Consider the following 19695-nt stretch of genomic DNA (forward strand, 5'->3'; position numbering starts at 1 on the left):
CCCTGTGGCAGCAAGGCTGCCCCCCACCCCTATTAATGATGCTAATTAGAAACCACGCAGGGCAGCCTCTTGGGGGTGGGGGTGAGGAGAGAGGGGTGGGCTCTGCATAATTTATTCTCACTGAGCCTCATTAAAGGGAAAAAGAGAGAGAAAAATGAGTGTGGGAACGCAGGGTATGGGAGGAGAACTGCTGCTCCATGCTTTTCCAGCGTCGCTTTCTGCCACCGGACTCAATGGAGCGAAGTATCGTCATCCCTGCGCTCCAGGTGGGGAAAAGAGGCCTGGAGGAGGGTAGCTGAGGCCGCACAGCAGGTCTGTGAGAGCGGGGAACTGAACCTGGGGGGTCGGCACCTCCTTACACCTTCTCCCACTGCCGTTTTCTCTTCCCACATCACTCTGGAGAGTGGGATTGCTTGGAGGGCTGGAGAGGTAAAGGTGTTGCAGCCTCATGGAGCCAGGCATTGGGCAGGGCAGAGATGGGTCATGACCTTGCAGCAGCACTGTTTAAGCTCATTTTCTTCAAAAAATGCTAGAAAAAAAACATTGTTGCTTCAAACCATGTGAGACAGAAGCTGGGCGGCGTCTGTCCTTGCAGTCCCCCCGGGATTCTGCCCATGTGCTTCTCCTGGTGCCGGGAGAAGGCTGCCCTTGCCCTGCCTTCGTGGCCTGCTGGCTTGCAGGGATGACAGGGATGGGAATAATCCCTTGATTTTCCTCACTGGACACTGTATGGCTGCAGTCAGAGAGAGCCCCTGCAGGCTGCTCGAGGGATGCAACGCATGCAGCCGTAAGTTATCCTTGAAGCAAACCTAGGGAAAGGACTTGTGGTGCCCATGGTCACCTCTTGGCACCTTCAAACTGCACCAGCTCTCATTCTCTCTCCTCTGAGCCCCACTGCTTTATTGCTTGGAGCATTACAAAGTTATTTCCCGGCCAACCTGATAATAACATTCACGTGTGGCTGCCCGGAGGGACAGGACCCTCACAAATTACGCAAGAATGCAGACATTCTGGTGTAAGTCAGGGTAAGAGTACAGCAAGATGAGGAAATGGAGTAATGTTTGGGTTTTGTCTTGGGTTTTCACCTCCTCTAAGAAACTTCCCTCTGCTCCTCAGCCCTGCCTGCCCAGAAGAGCTCCTTCCAGAGAAGAAACCAGAAGTGAGGGAGCCACAACGACCGGGCTGAGGGTTGGCCTGGCTGCTGCTTGCCAGCTCAAGCATGAAGGGCGGGTGGAAATGAAAGAGCTTTTCACAAGGGCTCCGTGGGAACGTGACCTGAAGGAAATCCCCGGCTGCTGCGAGCGGAGGGACGGGGGCTGCGGGCTGTGTCCGGGCGGGCTGCGGCACCACCAGGTACGTGGCAGAGGGGTGGCCGCAGCCATGGCGGGGGGCTCCGCGGGAACGATGCCGACACCAGCCGGTGTCTGGGTACCACCAAGGCGTCAGCGCCATGAGGTCTCTGGGAGGAAGGGGTGGATGGGGTGTTCAGGAGCACCTCTTTGCACTGCCTCTGCCTTTCCTCTGCCCTGCTCTAGGCAGGAGGGATGGCCACCAGCCATCGCTGCAGACAGCGTGAGACCTTCCCCAGCCTGGGAGCCGAGTGCCGGGCTGGTCCTCACGCCTGGGGACATGGAGGGGACCAGCCCTCCTGGGGGCGAGGGTGAAGGAAGGCGAGGATAACGTTGCTGTTCCTTGAATCTGCCTTCTGGGCTGCGGTGGGGGCTGTGAAAACCATATCCTGTTATCCTCTGGAGCAGAAAAAATTGCCATTCCTTCCCTCCGCTGACCTGGAAATTGTTAACATGTTCCTGCGGCCCGTGGGTCAGCAGCGGCATTGCCCGGGTCGCCACGCTGCATTGTGCGGGGGGGAATTAGCCACCTGTTCCCCAGCCCTAATCCCGCACATGGGGCCAGGGGGTGCTCCGCTCCGCTGGCCCCCTGCACCCTCCGCTCTGCGGGCACAAAAAGGCCGGTTAACCCGGGAACCGCCTTGCTCGGGGATCAAGGGGAGGGGGGTTCCTTCTGGGAGGGGGGTGAGGGCTGCGGGGAAGGGCCTGGGACCGGGGGAGACACCAGCGTTGCCTGCGGGCAGGAGAATCAGGCAAGTTCAGCAGCTTTATTTCCACCCAGGACTCACAACCCCTTTTGGCCACACACATCTATGCCGTGGCTGGGCAGACGTGATGCTGGGTGCTGGAGCCTGCTCCTCAGCTTGCTTTATGCCCTTTTACACCGCCCCGGGCTGCAAAGAAGCTTCATTTGTAGCCACCACCATGGACTAAACATCACCTGAAGCCAGCAGGCACACAGGAGCAAGGTGAGACTTCTCGGCTCCATCGGCGCCGCTGCAGCGCGAAGGGGCGGCTGTCCCAAAGTCCAGTCCGGGGGCGGCTCTCCCAAAATCCCGTCCTTCCAGAGTAAACGGATGGAGGAAAGAGAGAAAGAGCCAAACAGTAACTCGGAGACGGAACCAGACAGCGTGTGTCCCCCACCATCAGCTTTCCAGCCCTGCCCTTTGGGAGACAGCCCTTCCCTAACGAGCCAGCGGAGGGGTGAGCTCCCTCAGGAGCCCTCAAAACTTTAGCAGGATTCTGGGGAGCCTTTTCCTGGGACACTCCCAACAGGAAATATGGCCAAGGCACAACTTCTGGATGCAGGAGGACTGTCTCCTGAGTTCTGAGCGTTGGACCAACACTTTTGGTTTGACTTCAGGCAGAAAGAAGAGACAGTATTCATAGATTTCCACCTAGGGGATTTGAGTGGAGGTGGATGGTGAGATCCCTTCGGTGGGGCCAAATTCTTTCTCTATAACAAAAGGAGTGCTACAGGTTCCGGCAAGGATATCTCTTATTTATCTGAGCTGCTTGCCTTCAGCCTGCTGCACGGCTTTCCCTTCTCCGCAGCTCTGGGCATCCAGCCTGCCCCCATGGCTGCGGGGAAGGAGGCTTCAAGCATCTTCTGAACCAGAGTCTCGGCAGCCCAAAGGACAAAGCGCAAAGGAAGGGGGATGGCTGAGTGGAAAACAGGTGGCTCCTTCGCGTGATTAAAATGGGATGTGGATTCCCCTCAGCCTCTGATGCTGAGGCGCGGGGAGCGGGCGGCCGTAGACCAGCTCAATAAGGCAAACAGTAGCCCCGGCAGCGCACTCTGGCTGCGCCTGGACTGTCCTTTGCTCCCCTGGGGAGCGCCGGAGCCATCCACGTGGGGAGCTTGTGCCATTTCCCATGCAATGTGCTCCTCATATGTCTCGACCACACGGAGGGAGTGGTTCCAGAGCCAAGGGACACACAAAAAAAAAAAAAAAAAGGCAAAACTGAATGCCTGTGTTGAAAAAAGCTTTAGTCAGACCTCGTACTTCCACACTTTGATGCGTTACTCAGCCTGACCTTGGGCTATTTGATGCAGATGGGCTGAAGCTTTGAGGGACCAGAACTTCCAGTTTCTTGGAAAGGCCCAAAGCTTTGACAAATGGATATCCAGCCCCCCGTCGCCGCTGCGGGTGGAAGTTGTGAAGAAGGAGATATTTCAGTATCTGCATCCCAGTGCTCTGTGGCACCCTCAGCTGGAGATCTGCAGGTGGGACGGAGACCGGCCGTGAGGTGTTGTGAGGAGTCATTGCATTTTGGAGGCTCTTAGAAGCACCTGTGTGTTCCTCCCGTGCTACTGCACAGGCCGGCAAGAGTGAGCACAGGCCAGCGAGAACGGCCACCAGGATACGGGGACAGCCAAGGTAAGGGAATGCACGACAACATCTGTGTGCGAGGGGCTGCCACAGCTGCCGCAGCGCCCGTGAAAGCGCCCTGTGGCTCCATCTGGTTCGGGGACAATCCCCGTTCTTATGGAAACACATGGCTGACATCTGGGGAAACAGGAAACGGCGGCAAGCGTTGCTCCAGCAACGGCGTGTCCCTCCGTCTGGTCCCCCACCGGGAGAGCCATGGGATCGGCAGCTCGCCGCTTGGGGAATTCAAAGTACAAGACCAAGGCGACTGATTGATGGGTCGGGTTCAATGGGGAGGGATATGATTAATAAGTGTTATGGCCCCATTGTTCCCGCTGTGCGGCTGTCAGTGCCGGTTAGCGGTGATGGACGCTTTGATGACTCTATGCCCATGAGCGAGCCACCGACTTGATGAATCTCAGCCAGCAGAATAATATTTGCTATGGACCCCTTCTGCCTCCCCCAGACAATAGCGGGGCCGGCCCGTATTGTGCCGGGGGGCGGGGGGTGGGATCCGGGTTGGGTACTGAGGTTTGATCCTTCTCCAGTTTGGCAGCGCCAGCCCCTTCCCACCACATCACCCCCCTTACGGGACCGCGGTCCCTCATCCCAGTTGGCAGCTGGCTGTGCCAGGGGAGGAGGGAAGGATAAGAAATTGTGGCGCTTTCTTAGAAATGCCAACACAGGAGCTTTCAGGCTGGAATGTCACCACGGTCTGGAACCAACAGCGAAGTACTCCTTTGTGCCAAATATTTGTGTTTTGCAACCCAGTGTGTTTTCTTTAGGCGCTGCGCACCCCGGCAAGGGGCAGGCACATGGCATGACAGTGTCTTGTGAGCTGTGCTTTAATGAGCTCTGCTGTTGGCTCGCTTGGGATGTGCAGGACGGTCGTGTCCCTGCCCTGTGCTTTGACCACCCTCTAGCACTCGGGCTGCTGGGAGGTACTGGGAACTTTTGGGACAGCAGAATGCTGGTGGCATATTGTGTCTTCCCACTGACGGCTGCTGCAACCTGGATCATCCTCGCCAAAGATGCCCTGCGACGAGCGGCAACATCACCAGCAGGAGCCTTCTTCCCAGAGCACTGTCCCGCTGTTCGGGACAAAACGATTTCAGAATGCAGGGCTCGGCCGCGTTCTCCTTCCACTCCAACCTGGACAAAGCAAACCCCCTCCCTCCACAAAGCAGCGAGCAGGTCTGGGAGCGCAGAGGCAGGCGATGCTCAGCCAGAGCTGTCCCAGTACGGCTCGTTGACTCCACCAGTTTGTCTCCTGCTGACTGGCCGTCCTTTCTGATGGTTTAATAAGGTGGCTGACCTAACGTTGGAGCTTCATGGATGCAAAAGGCGATAAAGTCCCCTCCATCCCTCCGGGGCAGCCGGGAGCGCAGGGAGGCGATGCCGGACTGGGGTTCCCCCGCGGTACCCCGGTACCGCGGGCCACTCGTGCCCCCTGCCGGCCCCTTCCCGGTGCTGGCGGCATGGCAGGAGGCTCACGGTGTGCAGGATTCCCTGCTCGCATCCCTTCTGGGGTCCCGGTGGCAGAGAGGTTGTGCCAGGCGTTGGGGCCGGGGCCAGGTGCCGGTGGGTACCGCCGGACCGGCCCCGGCTCCCGCGGGATGCGGGGGGCCGGGATGATGCGCTCCGTGCGGAGCCGCCGCACGGTGCATCGCAGCTTTCATCCACGAGAGGCCACTTTCCTGCAGCAAAAAAAAAAAAAAAAAAAAAACAAACAACCTTCCCCAGCCAGGGAAAGGCTGGGAAGAAGGACGTGCGCTCACTTGGGCAAAGGAGCAGAAGGACCCCGTCCCAGGGTTGGGGCTGGATGTCTCCTCCAGTGGCTGGCTGTGATTTTCTGCCTAAGCTCCTTCCCAGCTTTTCTCCACTGCTTCGTGCATCCTGGACCGCATCAAAAGAAGCGTGGCCAGCAGGTCGAGGGAGGTGATTCTGCCCCTCTGCTCTGCTCTGCTGAGACCCCACCTGCAGTACTGCGTCCAGCTCTGGAGCCCTCAGCACAAGGAGGACATGGACCTGTTGGAGCAGGGCCAGAGGAGGCCACAGAGATGATCCAAGGGCTGGAGTCCCTCTGCTGTGAGGACAGGCTGAGAGAGTTGGGGGGGTTCAGCCTGGAGAAGAGGAGGCTCCGGGGAGACCTCAGAGCCCCTTCCAGTCCCTGAAGGGGGCTACAGGAAGGATGGGGAGGGACTCTGGATCAGGGAGTGTAATGATAGGATGAGGGGTAACAGTTTCAAACTGAAGGAGGGGAGATTTAGGTTGGATATTAGGAAGAAGTTTGCTGTGAGGGTGGTGAGCCCCTGGCCCAGGTTGCCCAGAGAAGCTGTGGCTGCCCCATCCCTGGAGGGGTTCAAGGCCAGGTTGGACGGGGCTTGGAGCAGCCTGGGCTGGTGGGAGGTGTCCCTGCCCAGGGCAGGGGGGTGGGGGACTGTGTGGTCTTTAAGGTCCCTTCCAACCCAAACCATTCTGTGATTCTATGCAAGCAAGAAAGCAGTTGGTAAGAAACCCTTGGTATTTTTATTGGGACAGCACCTCCAGCCTGGCTGGCTTAGATAACACCTTAGGCCTGCCTTGCAGGGCACCTGAGAAGCAGGTGGGACCAGAGACCCAGCAGCACAGACCAGTCTTGGGGTTGCATCCCACCTCTGATGCCAGTGATGGCTCTACTCGTGTCAGTACCACCGCACTTCCCACTGCGCCCTGCGGGGATAAACCCATGGGAGGGCAACTCGCTCATCTCGCTGTTTCGAGCCGGTAAACAATGTGGCTTTGTGCTTAGGGGGTGCCAAAGTGGTGAAGAAGGGCTTTCAGCAGAGCACCGAAGGTTTGAGTGGGAACACTTCAAAGCCTGACGGCCACCCATGGCCATCGGCTGTTGGGCAGGCTGCAGGGTCAGCTCTTGGCAAGGAGACAGGCTGGTTAATTGGAAAGGCAAATAGCCCAGGGCCCTGCGAGCTTCAGCTCACTCACAAAGGGATGCTCTGCGCTTGTCTCTCTCTTCCAGCCGCGCAGCTGGATGGCGGCCCAGAAAGGCTCACCCTAGCGCAGGGCACTAGAGCTGGAAAAGCCACCTCCTGTCTGCGGGAAGGGAGCAGGACCGGGTGCTACGTGAGGGGCTGCGCCCTGCTCTGCTGGCAGCCAGCGCCAGGGGACAGAACAAGGCAGTGCGACACCAGCCTTACCCTAACGTCTGGGTCTCGTCAGCCCACAACAACACCAGGACGAGAATCACTAAGCTGCCTCTGTGCGCCCGGTCTCCCCCATCCCGGAGAACCCGTGGCTACAATGCTGGAGAAAGATCTGAGCCGCTTGCGCTTGCCACGGGCTTTGCTCTTGGGGAACGGGCTGAAACTCTCTTAAGTGCCTTTCGCCATCGCGTGCTGCTCTGTGGTGGATCGTCTATTTGGGAAATCCTGCTGGGGAGCAGGAGGAGGTTGGGCTGGTGCTCATGCAGTGGTAGAAAGCCACGCTCCTGTCCTCCTGGCTCCTCCCCTCTCCTCTCCTGAGTTCCCCCCCCCTCCCCATTCCGGCATGTTAATTACTTAGGGCCTGATTTCCTCCTTTCTGTCGCTGAGGCTGCATTGCAATAGCCACTCCGTAACTCAATCAGTGCGAGTAATATCTAAGTGCTGCATCTTGGCACTGTTATTGTTCCCCCCTTGGTAAAGGTTTATGGCATTTCATTTCATAGAAGCTTTCCTGCTGCCAAAGCCTCAAGCCAGCCTTTTACTTTAGCTGTAGCAATTCTCCTGGGTCAGCCCTACTTTTATTGTGTTTTTAATTGAACGTTCTTTTCCTGTCTGACTTTTGCGAATTCAGCCTTGATTTTCTTCCAAGCGTTGGCTGACCCAGGGACAGCACTTGTGAGAGGGACCCACCTTCGGTGGAACCATCTCCCTGGCCAGGGGAGGAATGAAGTGGAAGGTCCTGATGAAAACAAGTGGGAGAGAAGTGAGGGGGACTTGCCTGGCCACAGCAGGCAACAACATGTGAGCCAGCAATGTGCCCTGATGGCCAAGAAGGCCAACGGCATCCTGGGGGGCACCAAGAAGAGTGTGGCCAGCAGGTGGAGGGAGGTCATCCTCCCCCTCTGCTCTGCCCTGGGGAGGCCACATCTGGAGTGCTGGGTCCAGTTCTGGGCTCCCCGGTTCAAGAAGGGCAGGGAACTGCTGGAGACGGGACAGCAAAGGGCTACAAGATGCTGAGGGGACTGGAACACCTCTCTGATGAAGGAAGGATGAGGGATTTGGGTCTCTTCAGTCTGGAAAAATGACTGAGGGGGGACCTTATCAACACTTATAAATACTTCAAGGGTGGGTGTCAGGAGGATGGGGTAGGCACTTCTCAGTGGTGCCCGGAGACAGGACAAGAGGGAACGGGCACAAACTTGACCATGGGAAGTTCCATCTCAACATGAGGAGGAACTTCTTTGCTGTGAGGGTGGCAGAGCCCTGGCACAGGCTGCCCAGAGAGGTGGTGGAGTCTCCGTCTCTGGAGACATTCCAACCCCGCCTGGACGCGTTCCTGTGCCACCGGCTGTGGGTGACCCTGCTCTGGCAGGGGGTGAGACTGCGTGATCTCCAGTGGTCCCTTCCAACCCCCACTGTTCTGTGATTCTGATCCTCGACCCAGGACCAGCACTGGGACTGGTTTCATTTTGAAGCATCTCCCTTGGCTTCAGCAGTGTTTGTCCCCACACTGGTGGGAGGTGAGGGGAGAGAGATGTTGCTTCCAGACCCTATATCTCTTCTTGTTCTTTCCTGCCAGCACAACTGACGTTCCCCAGACCACCGGAGCTGGGAGAAAACCACAGCTCCGGAGGAAAGATTGGCTTGGCTTCAAACTGGTTCTGACTGGAGGGGTGCTCTGGCTTGAGGTGAAGCAGGTCTTGTAATAACAGGGCACCAGAGTGATGCGAGAGGACTTCTAAGGTTTGAGACTTGTGAGCCCTGTTTCTGTCCAGGGGCCAGCACCAGCAAACCTGCTTTGGCCACGCTGGCTATAATAAGCGTAAGTACAATTAATAATAGTGCCTTGCCAGGGAGAAGCGGCTGGGTTACGCCAGGCTGAGGTCGGCGCTGCCGTTGCTGCTCTTGTAGCTCTCAGCATCCATGAGGGAGACATCTCCTCCTTCCTGTGGAGGGATCCAGGGCACTCATGGTTTCCAAAAGTAGCTTTGACCGACTGAATTATAAAGCCAAAACAGAGTTAAGTTGCTTGCAACAAATCCTGCTTGACTAGTCTAAAAGCAAGCCCTGGGCAAATCTCTGGTCCCAGGCCTGACCTTGGATTTGAACTGCTAAACCAAGAGCAACAAGACCCATTAGCTTCCCTTACCTCCTCCCACAAAAGACTTAAAACTTCTGGCTCTGGCCTGTTTCTGCACTATCTTGGAACATTTTACTTTCGTTCTACCTTATTGACCAGTAAGACGGGGTCAGCCCCAGTTCTGACAGCTCTGCAATGCAGCGTCTTATTCCTCGTGCTCTCCACAGCTCTGGAAGGGGGTGAGAAGAGCCCGGAGCCCTCCTTTTAGTGGGGGCAGAGCCGCGGCGGCTGCAGTCAGTTCCTCCAGCCCCAGACACACACCGGGGCTGTTCACCATTCCTCCCTCCTGCCCCCAAAATCTCCACCCTTGTGGCCCATTTGGCAAGTGGCCTACCCTTGTCAGAGCCCAGCTCTCCCAGCAGAGCCCAGCCATTGCTGGCAGGGGCTGCTGGCTTCCCCGCGGTGACGGTGCCGGGTCAGGGGGGTGTCCCCGTCACCCAGCAGCCTGCCAGGGACCTAATCGCAGCCCGGCGTCCCCGGGGGGGTGAATGCACGCACTGTCCCCACTGCCTCCGGTTTGGCAGCCGAGAGCATGGGCGCATTGAGACAGCCAGGACACGAGGAGCCGCTCAGTTGTGAGATCTCAGCACAGAGCCGCTCACCCTCGTCAATGGCCTGGCTCCTTAGCGAGGATTATGTGTCTGAACAAGCCCTCAGCTCGGGAGCAGCTGTTTTCCAGCCATTGCCTAACAAAGAAAACTTTTATGACTCCAGGAAAAGAGCAGGACTTGGGTTTGTTGGTTTGTTTTTTTTTTTTTCTGTACCCGCCATCTGATTTGAGGGCAGCGTGGCTTAGGGACAACCCCTCCTCAGCCCACCGAGGGGCTGAGATGCTCCTCAGGGCAGGTGGACCTCGCGCCCTGCCGCAAGCATCGCCCAGGACCCGCCAGCCCTGTGCCGCCCCACGCCGCGGGAAGTGACAGCACCCACGGAAGGGGAGGCCCACACGCCTGAACGCGCAACGTCACCTGCTTTGGCGTCCTGTGCCTCCCTGCCTGCCCAACTCGGCTGAAAATATTGCCGGGTTTTTCCCCCTGACCCGAACATTGCGGCCGTTTGCCACCGGCTGCCTCTGCTGTTAGAGAGCTAAACGCCCAGCCTGCAGGATCTGGTTTGTCATGGAGGGGGTGATTTCTTTCCCCTCGCACAGACTTAATCCTTTCCTTTTAGTTTCTGCTTTTTTTTTCCCCCCCTTGGTTTCCCCCTTGGTTTCCCCCCCTTTTCTCCCCCTTTTCCCCCCTTTTTTTTTTTAGAAACCAATTTCCCAAATGCAGTGCAATGGGGAGCAGACAGTCTGCAAGCGCCTGAGTCAGATGAGCCTAATGGATGAGGCGGCAATTCACTGAAGCACTTTGTTTAATTGAAAGGCGCTGCCTATTGCTGCCAAAGGCAGTCGGAATGTGGTTCCCCTGACAGGCCCTAAGTAGATGACACAATATATGGAGGCTGAGTCCCCATCCCTGCTGTCTTGGGCTCCTTGGCTCGGCTCCTGCTCCCTGCAGCAAGCTGAGTTGCCTTGGCGTGAAGGCGGTTCCTTGCTGGCAGCCTCTTGCTGCAGTGGCCCCATGGCCGTGCATCCATTAGACAGGCTCTTGCCCTGCCAGAGGGAGGGGGTTGACTGCTCCCCGCCCATGGATGCAGCAATTTATATGGTGCGAAGAGACCTGCTGGGCTCCAGGACGACGGCTGTGGTGTCCTCGCCTCAGGCTGGGTTAGCAAAGGAGGTTGGAGGGGAAAGCATCTTCCCGGTGGATGCTGTGCCACAGAATTCCTTTATCAATTCTTCCATTCCTTTATCATTTCATAGAATGTGTTGGGTGGGAAGGGACCTCTAAAAGCCATCTCGTCCCACCCCCCTGCAGTCAGCAGGGACATCTGTAACTAGATCAGGTTGCTCAGAGCCTCATCCAGCCTGGCCTTGAATGTCTCCAGGGATGGGGCCTCCCCCACCTCTCTGGGCAACCTGGGCCAGTGTCTCACCACCCTCAGTGTAAAGAACTTCTTCCTGATGTCTAACCTCAACCTGCCCTGCTCTAGTTTAAACCATTGGCCCTCGTCCTGTCGCTCCATGCCCTTGCAAACAGCCCCTCCCCAGCTTTCTTGTAGGCCCCCTTTAGGGACTGGAAGGGGCTCCAAGGTCTCCCCGGAGCCTTCTCTTCTCCAGGCTGAACCCCCCCAGCTCTCTCAGCCTGTCCTCACAGCAGAGGGGCTCCAGCCCTTGGAATTTCCTTCATTCCTTTATCGTTTCCTTCATTCCTTTATCATTATCAGTTGCCTAGTGTTGCCGGTGCTTCCTAGGGTGACAAGGGCGCGTGTGACTGTGCAGGAGCCGCTTCACGGAGCAGCTGCAAAGAGAAAGGTGTGAAAGGGAGCTCAGCTCTCCAATACGGCAGCTTTGTGGGAGCGGTGGTTGCTTTGGCCAGGGTGGGGGGCAGGGGGCTGCCAAAGCCCCGCCAGCAAGGTGTGTGGGGCTGGGGAGAGGCACGATGCTGTGTCCATCCATCGCTCCTGCCCCATCCATCTCTCACAGCCTGGTACATGGCCTGATGCTGACTCTCCCCTCAGCTCAGGCTAATTTTTCTCTCCCTCCCTTGTCACTTTTTGATGACGCCAGGCCTTTTACTTGGATTCCAGCTCTTTGCAGTGCATCCAACAGACAGATCTGGGGAAAGGAGAATTCTGGCGAGTCCGTTAGGCGCCAGCTGGGCAGGGGCACTCGGAGAGCAGGCTGCCTTCTTCCATCCTCTTTGACCGTGTTGCTGGGGACAGCAGGACCCTGGGCTGGCAATGGCTCTGGCAACGCACTCCAGCTCCAGCTGGGCTCTGCCTGAGGACTTGGAGCTTGGGCTGCTGCATTACTGGGAAGAGATTCCTACCAACAGCTCATCCCCTGGCCAGGAGGCGGACCACAGCCTCCGCTCCTGGGTCTCCTGCCCCTTCTCCCTGCAGGACCTCAATTCAGCCAGCAGGCATTAAGCTGGGCACGGCTTCCCACCACACAGCCCTCAGCTCGTGCCCTGCAGACTCAAAGAAACATTTGATGGAGAAGGATGTCAAGCGGCGTTCGGGATCTTGCTCGATTAAAAGTAGTCTGAAGCAGGACATCCCCGATGCCCCTTGCCGGCAGCCATGCTTGGCAGCTCCTCCTTTGGTGCCCCCCTGCCTTGCCCGCACCAGTCTGATGAGCCATCAAGATTCACTTAGAGCTGCATCCAGAGGACGGCATCCTCGATATTATCTCCCATCTACACCCTGGGAAAGGTAAGACAAAGAAGGGCAGTGACATGCCCAGGTGCCCAAGGGCTGGGTGGCCCTGCTCTGTCTCAGCAGCATCCCTTCGCTCTGCCCTGCAAGAGCAGGCAGCAAGAGGTTAACTCAGCCCCAGTCCCCGCTCCAAGCATGTGCTCGGAATAATGAAGGCTGGGGAGAGCGTTTGGGAGATTCAATGCGAGCCAGCATCGCCCCAGCGCTGGCTTCTCTCAGCTTGGCACCGAGAGGATGAAATATTTCCTGGTCATTCGATGCGTGTGCACTGAGAAATTGATTTTCGGATAGAAGAAGAAATCTTTTAAGAGCTGATAGTTTCAATGTCTTTTTTTCTCTTTTTTTTTTCCTCTTTTTTTTTTCTTTTCTTTTTTTTTTTTTTTTTTTTTGCCCACGCTAATGGCAACAGCGGCAGCTGCATTAACTGTTTTGGATAAAATTCAACACAAAAGCCTCTATCTCCCCGAGAGTCTGGTCCAATAAATCCTGCCTTTAACTATGAAATGGGTTTAGGGGAGTGTGAAACCAGGAGGCGGGAGGGCTGGGTCCCTCCCGGGGGACATTCCAGCCCCGCAGCCTCGCTGGGCACCACGCAGACCTTTTGTCGGAGGAGAGGAGCCGGGCAGCAGCTCCGGCCCACCAGCAGCTTTGCAGGGGTTGCCAAGGGCCCTCCAACCGAATGCTAAAACCTTGGCTCCTCCAAAAAGGGAGGGAAAGGGGAAAAAAAAAAAAAAACAAACAAAAAACCCCAAACCAAAAAAAAACCCGGGTCCCTGCATGCCCTGAATCTTAATCTCTTCTCTTTCAGCTGGAGTCCTGATTCCCAGCATCCTCGATGCTTTCTATCCCGGCTCTCCTGCATCTCTCCGCATCCAGGGACTGCAGCTGGGATCCTGCTGGCACACCCAGGGCAGCGCGTTACCCGGCCCAGGGGATGCGACGGTACCAACTGTGACTGTCTGGGCTGCGGGACCTCCTGGGTATTTGGTATTTTAAAAAGCTTCTCGCAGAAGGAAAATGGGATGTTTCTCTCGGCCGCGATTTTGTGAAAGGAGGGGGCTGGGTTATTAGCGCCGTGCATCGTGTGGGCTTCTTGCAATAAAGGTTGGGCTAAATTTGAGAGGACTGGTCTCAAAGATATTAGCATCCTTTGAGTTGCCTGGACACAGGGTGGCCATCTGGGGGAAACCAGGCCTTGCTAGCCAGGAGATTTAAAATAAAATAGCTGTCCTGGTTCCCGAGGACACACGGGGGCAACCCAGGGAGCCCCATGGTGGAATCGGGGAAGTGGTGGAATCGCCATCCCTGGAGGTGTTTAAAGGCCGGGCAGACGTGGGTTAGTGGTGGTTTTTGTCAGAGTTAGGTTGATGGCTGGACTCGATGATCTGAAAGGTCTATTCGAACCCGGGCCATCCTACGGCTCGATGGCGGGGAGCGGGCAAGATGAGAGCAGCGACTGGGTATGTCCGGATTCAGCTGAGCGAAACCCCCAGCCCGTAAGAACATGTATCTCTGGTGTCGAAAAAACCCTTGGTCTTTAAACCAGGATAGGCTCTTTGTGTTTCACTCGGAGTATTCTTCAGCCCCCCACGGCTGTATCCGTGACCCCCCCCCCATATCAAAGCCTGCCCCATAGCTCCCGCCAGCATCCCCGAGCCCGTCGCAGGGGTGAGCACAGTCTCTGCGTTGCCACCTGAGCGTCGGGGAGCTGAAATTTCTGCTTTATGGTAATGAAAAAAAAAAAATATATAAAAAAATGCTTCGGTTGCACTTTCTCTCCAGCTAATCCAATTTGTCTCCTTACTGCTTTCAAATGCCTTTTAAAGATTCCTAGCGATGTATTATAGAAATCCATTTGCTGAGATGCAGCGAAGAGGGGCATTTTTATTTTACAGTTATTAGCGAGTGACAAGGTAAGTAACTCGGAGAAGATTGATCACCCAACTAAGCATTTTTACTTTCTCAATTAATCCTGGCATGATTGTAATAAATCCAGGAATGGGAGTAATTAGATGTGAACGAACCTCACTTCCTTTTGCTGCTGCGTGTCAGGGGTAATGGATAGAGACATCTTTCTCTTGGAAGTGGCCTAGGGAGACGTCCAGTTAGATGGGATTTCTGGAAAGAAAGATAGATGTCAGGGGCCAGTGTTCACTTTTTCCTCAATGGAGAACAGATTTATGCTATCAATCCACATTAAGAAGCCTTCATGGCTACATAGAAATCCAGCAAGAGTAATTCAATTAGCCCCATGCACTTTTTAAGATGGGATTTGATAATGGAGGATCATTTGCCCTGAAGTTCACGCTGAATTTTCTTTCTGCTTCTTTTTTCTTCCTTTTTTTTTTTTTTTTTTTTTTTTTAATTAAAAGAGTCATTGTGGTTCACTGGATGCTTTCGCCTCCAAGCTGAGAGGTTGCTAGGTTAAGTCCTAAACCACGCTGGAGGTTCACGGCCGCTGAAGACACAGGGAGATGGCACCTGTGTGTGTGTGTTTGTGTGCTGTGCTGATACCCCGTCCCTCTCGCGAGGCTAAAACAAGCCCATCTTTGCCAGCGTGAAGCCTCCCCCTTGTACGGAGCCAGGGCAGGGGCTCGTGGCTGACTTGGGGGGGGAAAAGTACCCGTGTGCTGGCGTCAGACCCATGGGGGCTTCACCAGAGTCCCTTGAGTCTGGAGACTCTGCTCTGATCTACCCCATACGGGCACAAAACGGCCACCTCCCCGTGCGACTGCAGCCCTTCATCCCCGTCGCGCACCGGGGTGCGGGCATTGGATGTGTCCAGGCTGAGTTCCTCCTCCCCTGCTGTCGCAGCACAGCGCTTGTGAGGCTCAGTGGTTCGGGCTTTTATACTCGTGTCTCCAGGAGCCATGTGAATATGTGCAAATCTCATCATAGAATCACAGACTGGTTTGGGTTGGAGGGACCTTAAAGACCACCCAGTGCCACCCCCTGCCCCGGGCAGGGACACCTCCCACCAGCCCAGGCTGCTCCAAGCCCCGTCCAACCTGGCCTTGAACCCCTCCAGGGATGGGGCAGCCACAGCTTCTCTGGGCAACCTGGGCCAGTTAGTTTTGTTAGTTTTGCCCAAAGGTTTAGGAGCTACCGGGATCCAAGCTTTCCTCAACAGCGTGATCCTAAACCTTCAAATTTAAAACAGGAAAGTAGGATGACGGCGATGAGCCCCTGGCCCAGGTCGCCCAGCGAAGCTGTGGCTGCCCCATCCCTGGAGGGGTTCAAGGCCAGGTTGGACGGGGCTTGGAGCAACCTGGGCTGGTGGGAGGTGTCCCTGCCCGGGGCAGGGGGTGGCACTGGGTGGTCTTTAAGGTCCCTTCCAACCCGAACCATTCTGTGATTCTATGATGAGATTTGCATTGATAAATCCCGAAGACCAGCTCTGATTTTTTAACTCGGTACTAAGGCTGCCATCCTGATTTGGGCAGGAAGGGGCTGACTTCTTGTGTTCATCTCTTGAATCTTATCTACAGCATGTGACAGATCCCCATTTGCTCCTTCCCTTTCCCCCATAACTAAGGGGAAGGGGCTGTGCGGGGCGCTGCCGTGTACCTGGGCTGCAGGCAGTGGTGGCCACTGATCCAAGTGGCTTGTGTCCCCCAGCGCTATGTCTCCCAAGTGATGCTGCACTGCCCATCATGGCCAAAGGGAACCTGCTGCTGGTCCCTCTTCTGCGGGTCCTTCCATAGGGACCGGCTCCCCGGCCCTCAGCCCCACGCCCACCAAGATCTCATTAATAGATTTACTTATTTGAAAATCATTATACAGGCAGACAGCCTCATAGATGTGGGATCCCAGGGGCAACTTGTTAGCAGCTGCTCCGTAGCTACATCAAGAGATTTTCCTGACAGTACACAAAAGCCATTTGACAATGTCAGGAACCACCAAGAGGGATTAACTTAAAAGAGAAAAGTGTGTGTGTGGGGAAACCACATTAAAACGTGTCTTGGAGCTTATCAGAGCTGGAGAGCCTCAGAGCAGAAAAACCAGCCGGTGGACGTAGAAGCAACTGGGGAAGACGTCAGGGGCCAGCCCCAGCAGGGACGGGGACACTGTCTCTCATCGGGGCTCTTTTTCATTTTGCTGGGGAATTCACACCGGTCTTTTATTTGCTTTGAAGGCTTGGCCTGAAATCTTGCGGGTTTCCTGCTCTGACGTGGGTGCCGTAACCGGTGCGAATGAAGAGCTCTGCTTCGGGCCCTGGCTGCACTCGGAGGTGAGCAGACGCCGGTATTTACGCCGTGGGTATCCGTGTTCAGCCTGGAATCCCCGTTGTTCAGCCTGGAGAAGAGAAGGCTCCGGGGAGACCTTCCAGCCCCTTCCAGTCCCTAAAGGGGCTCCAGGAAAGCTGGGGAGGGACTCTGGAGCTGGGAGGGGAGCCATAGGACAAGGGGGAACAGTTTTACACTGAAAGAGGGGAGATTTAGATGAGATCTGAGGAAGAAATTCTTTGCTGTGAGGGTGGTGAGCCCCTGGCCCAGGTTGCCCAGAGAAGCTGTGGCTGCCCCATCCCTGGAGGGGTTCAAGGCCAGGTTGGACGGGGCTTGGAGCAACCTGGGCTGGTGGGAGGTGTCCCTGCCCAGGGCAGGGGGTGGCACTGGATGATCTTTAAGGTCCCTTCCAACCCAAACCATTCTGTGATTCTATATTGTGCGACTTTTGAATACCTGGCCCGATACACCGTAAAGGATCTGCTCTCAGCAAGCACCTGCCCACCGGGGCCCCACCAAGGGAAGCAGCCGGAGAATGAAGGTACGACACTTGTGATAGCCTTGGCCGGGAGCTGCAATAACAAATATCTTGAAAGGGAAGTGCTTCGGGGTCAAATGGCAGAAAGATGCTGGCGTGAAACTGCTGAGTGCAGCAGGAGTGTCTGTACAGTCATCCTGAGGAGGCAATAACGTGCAATAAATGAGAGACCTTCACGGAGTTACTCAGCCCATCCTAAAAGAAGCTCATTTGCCTGCGCCACGAGTTGTTAAAATCGGGGTGGGGGGGTGGAAAAATCTTCAAAGGACATGAAAAAATTGCAGTCCTGTCGAAAATGTGACAGCTGCTGTGGCTGGAGGGAAGAGCCCTCATCAGGCAAAGCCTTACCCAGGCAGTGAACTTCAGATGTGTAAGAAATGCCGCGGACATCGCCGGAGCTTGCCGAGGGCTGGGAGCTAAACAGGTGTCTAAAGGTCAGCGTTGCTCAGCTGAAGAGTGCTAGCGATGGTCTCACAACGTTTTAGGAAACCCCTGGCTGCTGTAACCACCTAATCCCAAGTATCACAGCCTCCTCTCCTCTCCTCTCCTCTCCTCTCCTCTCCTCTCCTCTCCTCTCCTCTCCTCTCCTCTCCTCTCCTCTCCTCTCCTCTCCTCTCCGCTCCTCTCCTCTCCTCTCCTCCCACAAGCAAACCATGGAAATGCCATCCAAACACACACAGAGGTGTCAAAACCCAAACACTGCGTAAATCCCTGTCAGTTTTCCAAGATCTCTTGTTTTTTTTCGGAGCCTGACTGAGCTACTTGGCTTTCCACTTAGTTCAAGGGAAGTTTTTGCCAGCCCCAAGGTTTACAAGAGCTGTCTTGTAAAGAGCCTGGACAACCCCCCAGTGATTTACGTACTTTTGTCAGTTGTGCAGTTTGTTTATTTTGTGCACTGATTTCCCAAATGGTTTGGTTGGGTTTTCCCCCAGTACGATGAGTTTCTTGCCCAGTTTCTCCTCTTCTCAGGGGGATGCTTCAGCCTGGCAGTGAGAAATACGGAGCTTCCTGGCTTCCTGGCTCACCTTGTCCCTGAGCATCCTTGTCCTAAGTGTCCTGGGCTGCATCAAAAGAAGCGTGGCCAGCAGGTCGAGGGAGGTGATTCTGCCCCTCTGCTCTGCTCTGCTGAGACCCCACCTGCAGTACTGTGTCCAGCTCTGGAGCCCTCAGCACAAGGAGGACACGGACCTGTTGGAGTGGGGCCAGAGGAGGCCACGGAGATGATCCAAGGGCTGGAGCCCCTCTGCTGTGAGGACAGGCTGAGAGAGCTGGGGGGGTTCAGCCTGGAGAGGAGAAGGCTCCGGGGAGACCTTCCAGCCCCTTCCAGTCCCTAAAGGGGCTCCAGGAAAGCTGGGGAGGGACTCTGGATCAGGGAGTGTAATGATAGGATGAGGGGTAACGGTTTCAAACTGAAGGAGGGGAGATTTACATGAGATACTAGGAAGAAATTGTTTGCTGTGAGGGTGGTGAGCCCCTGGCCCAGGTTGCCCAGAGAAGCTGTGGCTGCCCCATCCCTGGAGGGGTTCAAGGCCAGGTTGGACGGGGCTTGGAGCAACCTGGGCTGGTGGGAAGTGTCCCTGCCCAGGGCAGGGGGTGGGACTGGATGATCTTTAAGGTCCCTTCCAACCCAAACCATTCTGTGATTCTAAGAGGGACGCTCGGAGTAACCGTGCTCCTTCGCTTGCCTTTTGGTACTGTCCTTTGAAAAAAACCAACTGCCTTCTCCTTTATTAAACCTCCACATGGAAAGGAGAGCTGAGATCCTGGGGGGCTTGTGTGGCACCTCCACCGCAAAGCCTACAAGGCTGAGTAAATCCACCCAAAGAACTGCCCGCACAGGGGTAAATACATCAGAAAAAGCTGGTGAAACCCATTTTTCTCTTCACAGCTTTGACAAGCAGATGGCGGGGTGGGGCTAGGAGAGAACTAACCAACAGAAAATAGTACGAACGCAGCGTAAATAATTCTTTCCCCCTCTCCTCTTTGCAAAGGGTGGGAGCGGAACGTCGCAGCTGGTCTCTTCCACCTTGAACCGAGGTCGTTCCTGTGATTTACAGTTGAGCAGCGCTCGAAGAATACCATAAAAATTAATAATTAAAATAGCAAAAATAATCTGCCAGGCGCTGAAATATTTTTAGCTGATTGCTGGAGTTTAGAATAGCAGCGACGTAATAATGGAGTCCTTTGTGCTAAAGCTCCGCCGTGTCACGGTGACGGCTGGACTCCGCGCTGCTCTTGGCTTGTGATGGAGCCTTCCCACTGCAGCTGGACGCTGCTCCCTTGCCCCTCATCCAGAAACCGCATGTTTCGGTGAAGTTTTTCCACTGGCAGAGGAAGAAAACCTGACATTGTGTATCCTGCATTGGGTCCCTTTGCCCTGCGGCACCTTTTTCTCAGTAGGGGAGAGCCTGGGGATCCCTATTCCTGCCTGGGTTAAGCCCCCACCAGGTGAAGCCAGGTTTCCTGCAGACCTGAGCATGTTGTGGGCCACTTTCTTCTGAAAATCATATTTCTGAGGTCATCACTGAGGTGATTAAACACCTTCACGCTCGTGAATAGACAGCCTTCCTTCAGTGCCGAACTTGGAACTTGGTTTAACGGGACAG

General features: G+C 55.6%; 1 protein-coding gene across 1 annotated transcript; it reads left to right on the forward strand.

Moving 5' to 3' along the window:
- The first annotated feature begins 770 nt into the window (after window positions 1–770).
- On the forward strand, window positions 771–19038 carry LOC134524261 (uncharacterized). Its single transcript, XM_063354115.1, has 7 exons — window positions 771–787; window positions 3406–3576; window positions 3629–3730; window positions 13134–13305; window positions 16461–16556; window positions 17029–17092; window positions 18059–19038. Exons 1-7 carry the CDS (start codon window positions 771–773, stop codon window positions 18421–18423), a joined length of 987 nt encoding a protein of 328 aa, XP_063210185.1. The 3' UTR covers window positions 18424–19038.
- Window positions 19039–19695: the final 657 nt, after the last annotated feature.

The sequence above is a fragment of the Chroicocephalus ridibundus genome, chromosome 16, assembly GCF_963924245.1.
Source record: "Chroicocephalus ridibundus chromosome 16, bChrRid1.1, whole genome shotgun sequence".
Taxonomy (NCBI): domain Eukaryota; kingdom Metazoa; phylum Chordata; class Aves; order Charadriiformes; family Laridae; genus Chroicocephalus; species Chroicocephalus ridibundus.

What these genes read in the sequence shown, in the direction of transcription:
- LOC134524261 (XM_063354115.1), top strand. An exon ending in AGGATACGGGGACAGCCAAG is followed by an intron (nt 3,731 to 13,133) that starts GTAAGGGAATGC and finishes CTTCTCTTTCAG; the next exon opens with CTGGAGTCCTGATTCCCAGC. An exon ending in GAAGCAGCCGGAGAATGAAG is followed by an intron (nt 17,093 to 18,058) that starts GTACGACACTTG and finishes TCCTCTTCTCAG; the next exon opens with GGGGATGCTTCAGCCTGGCA.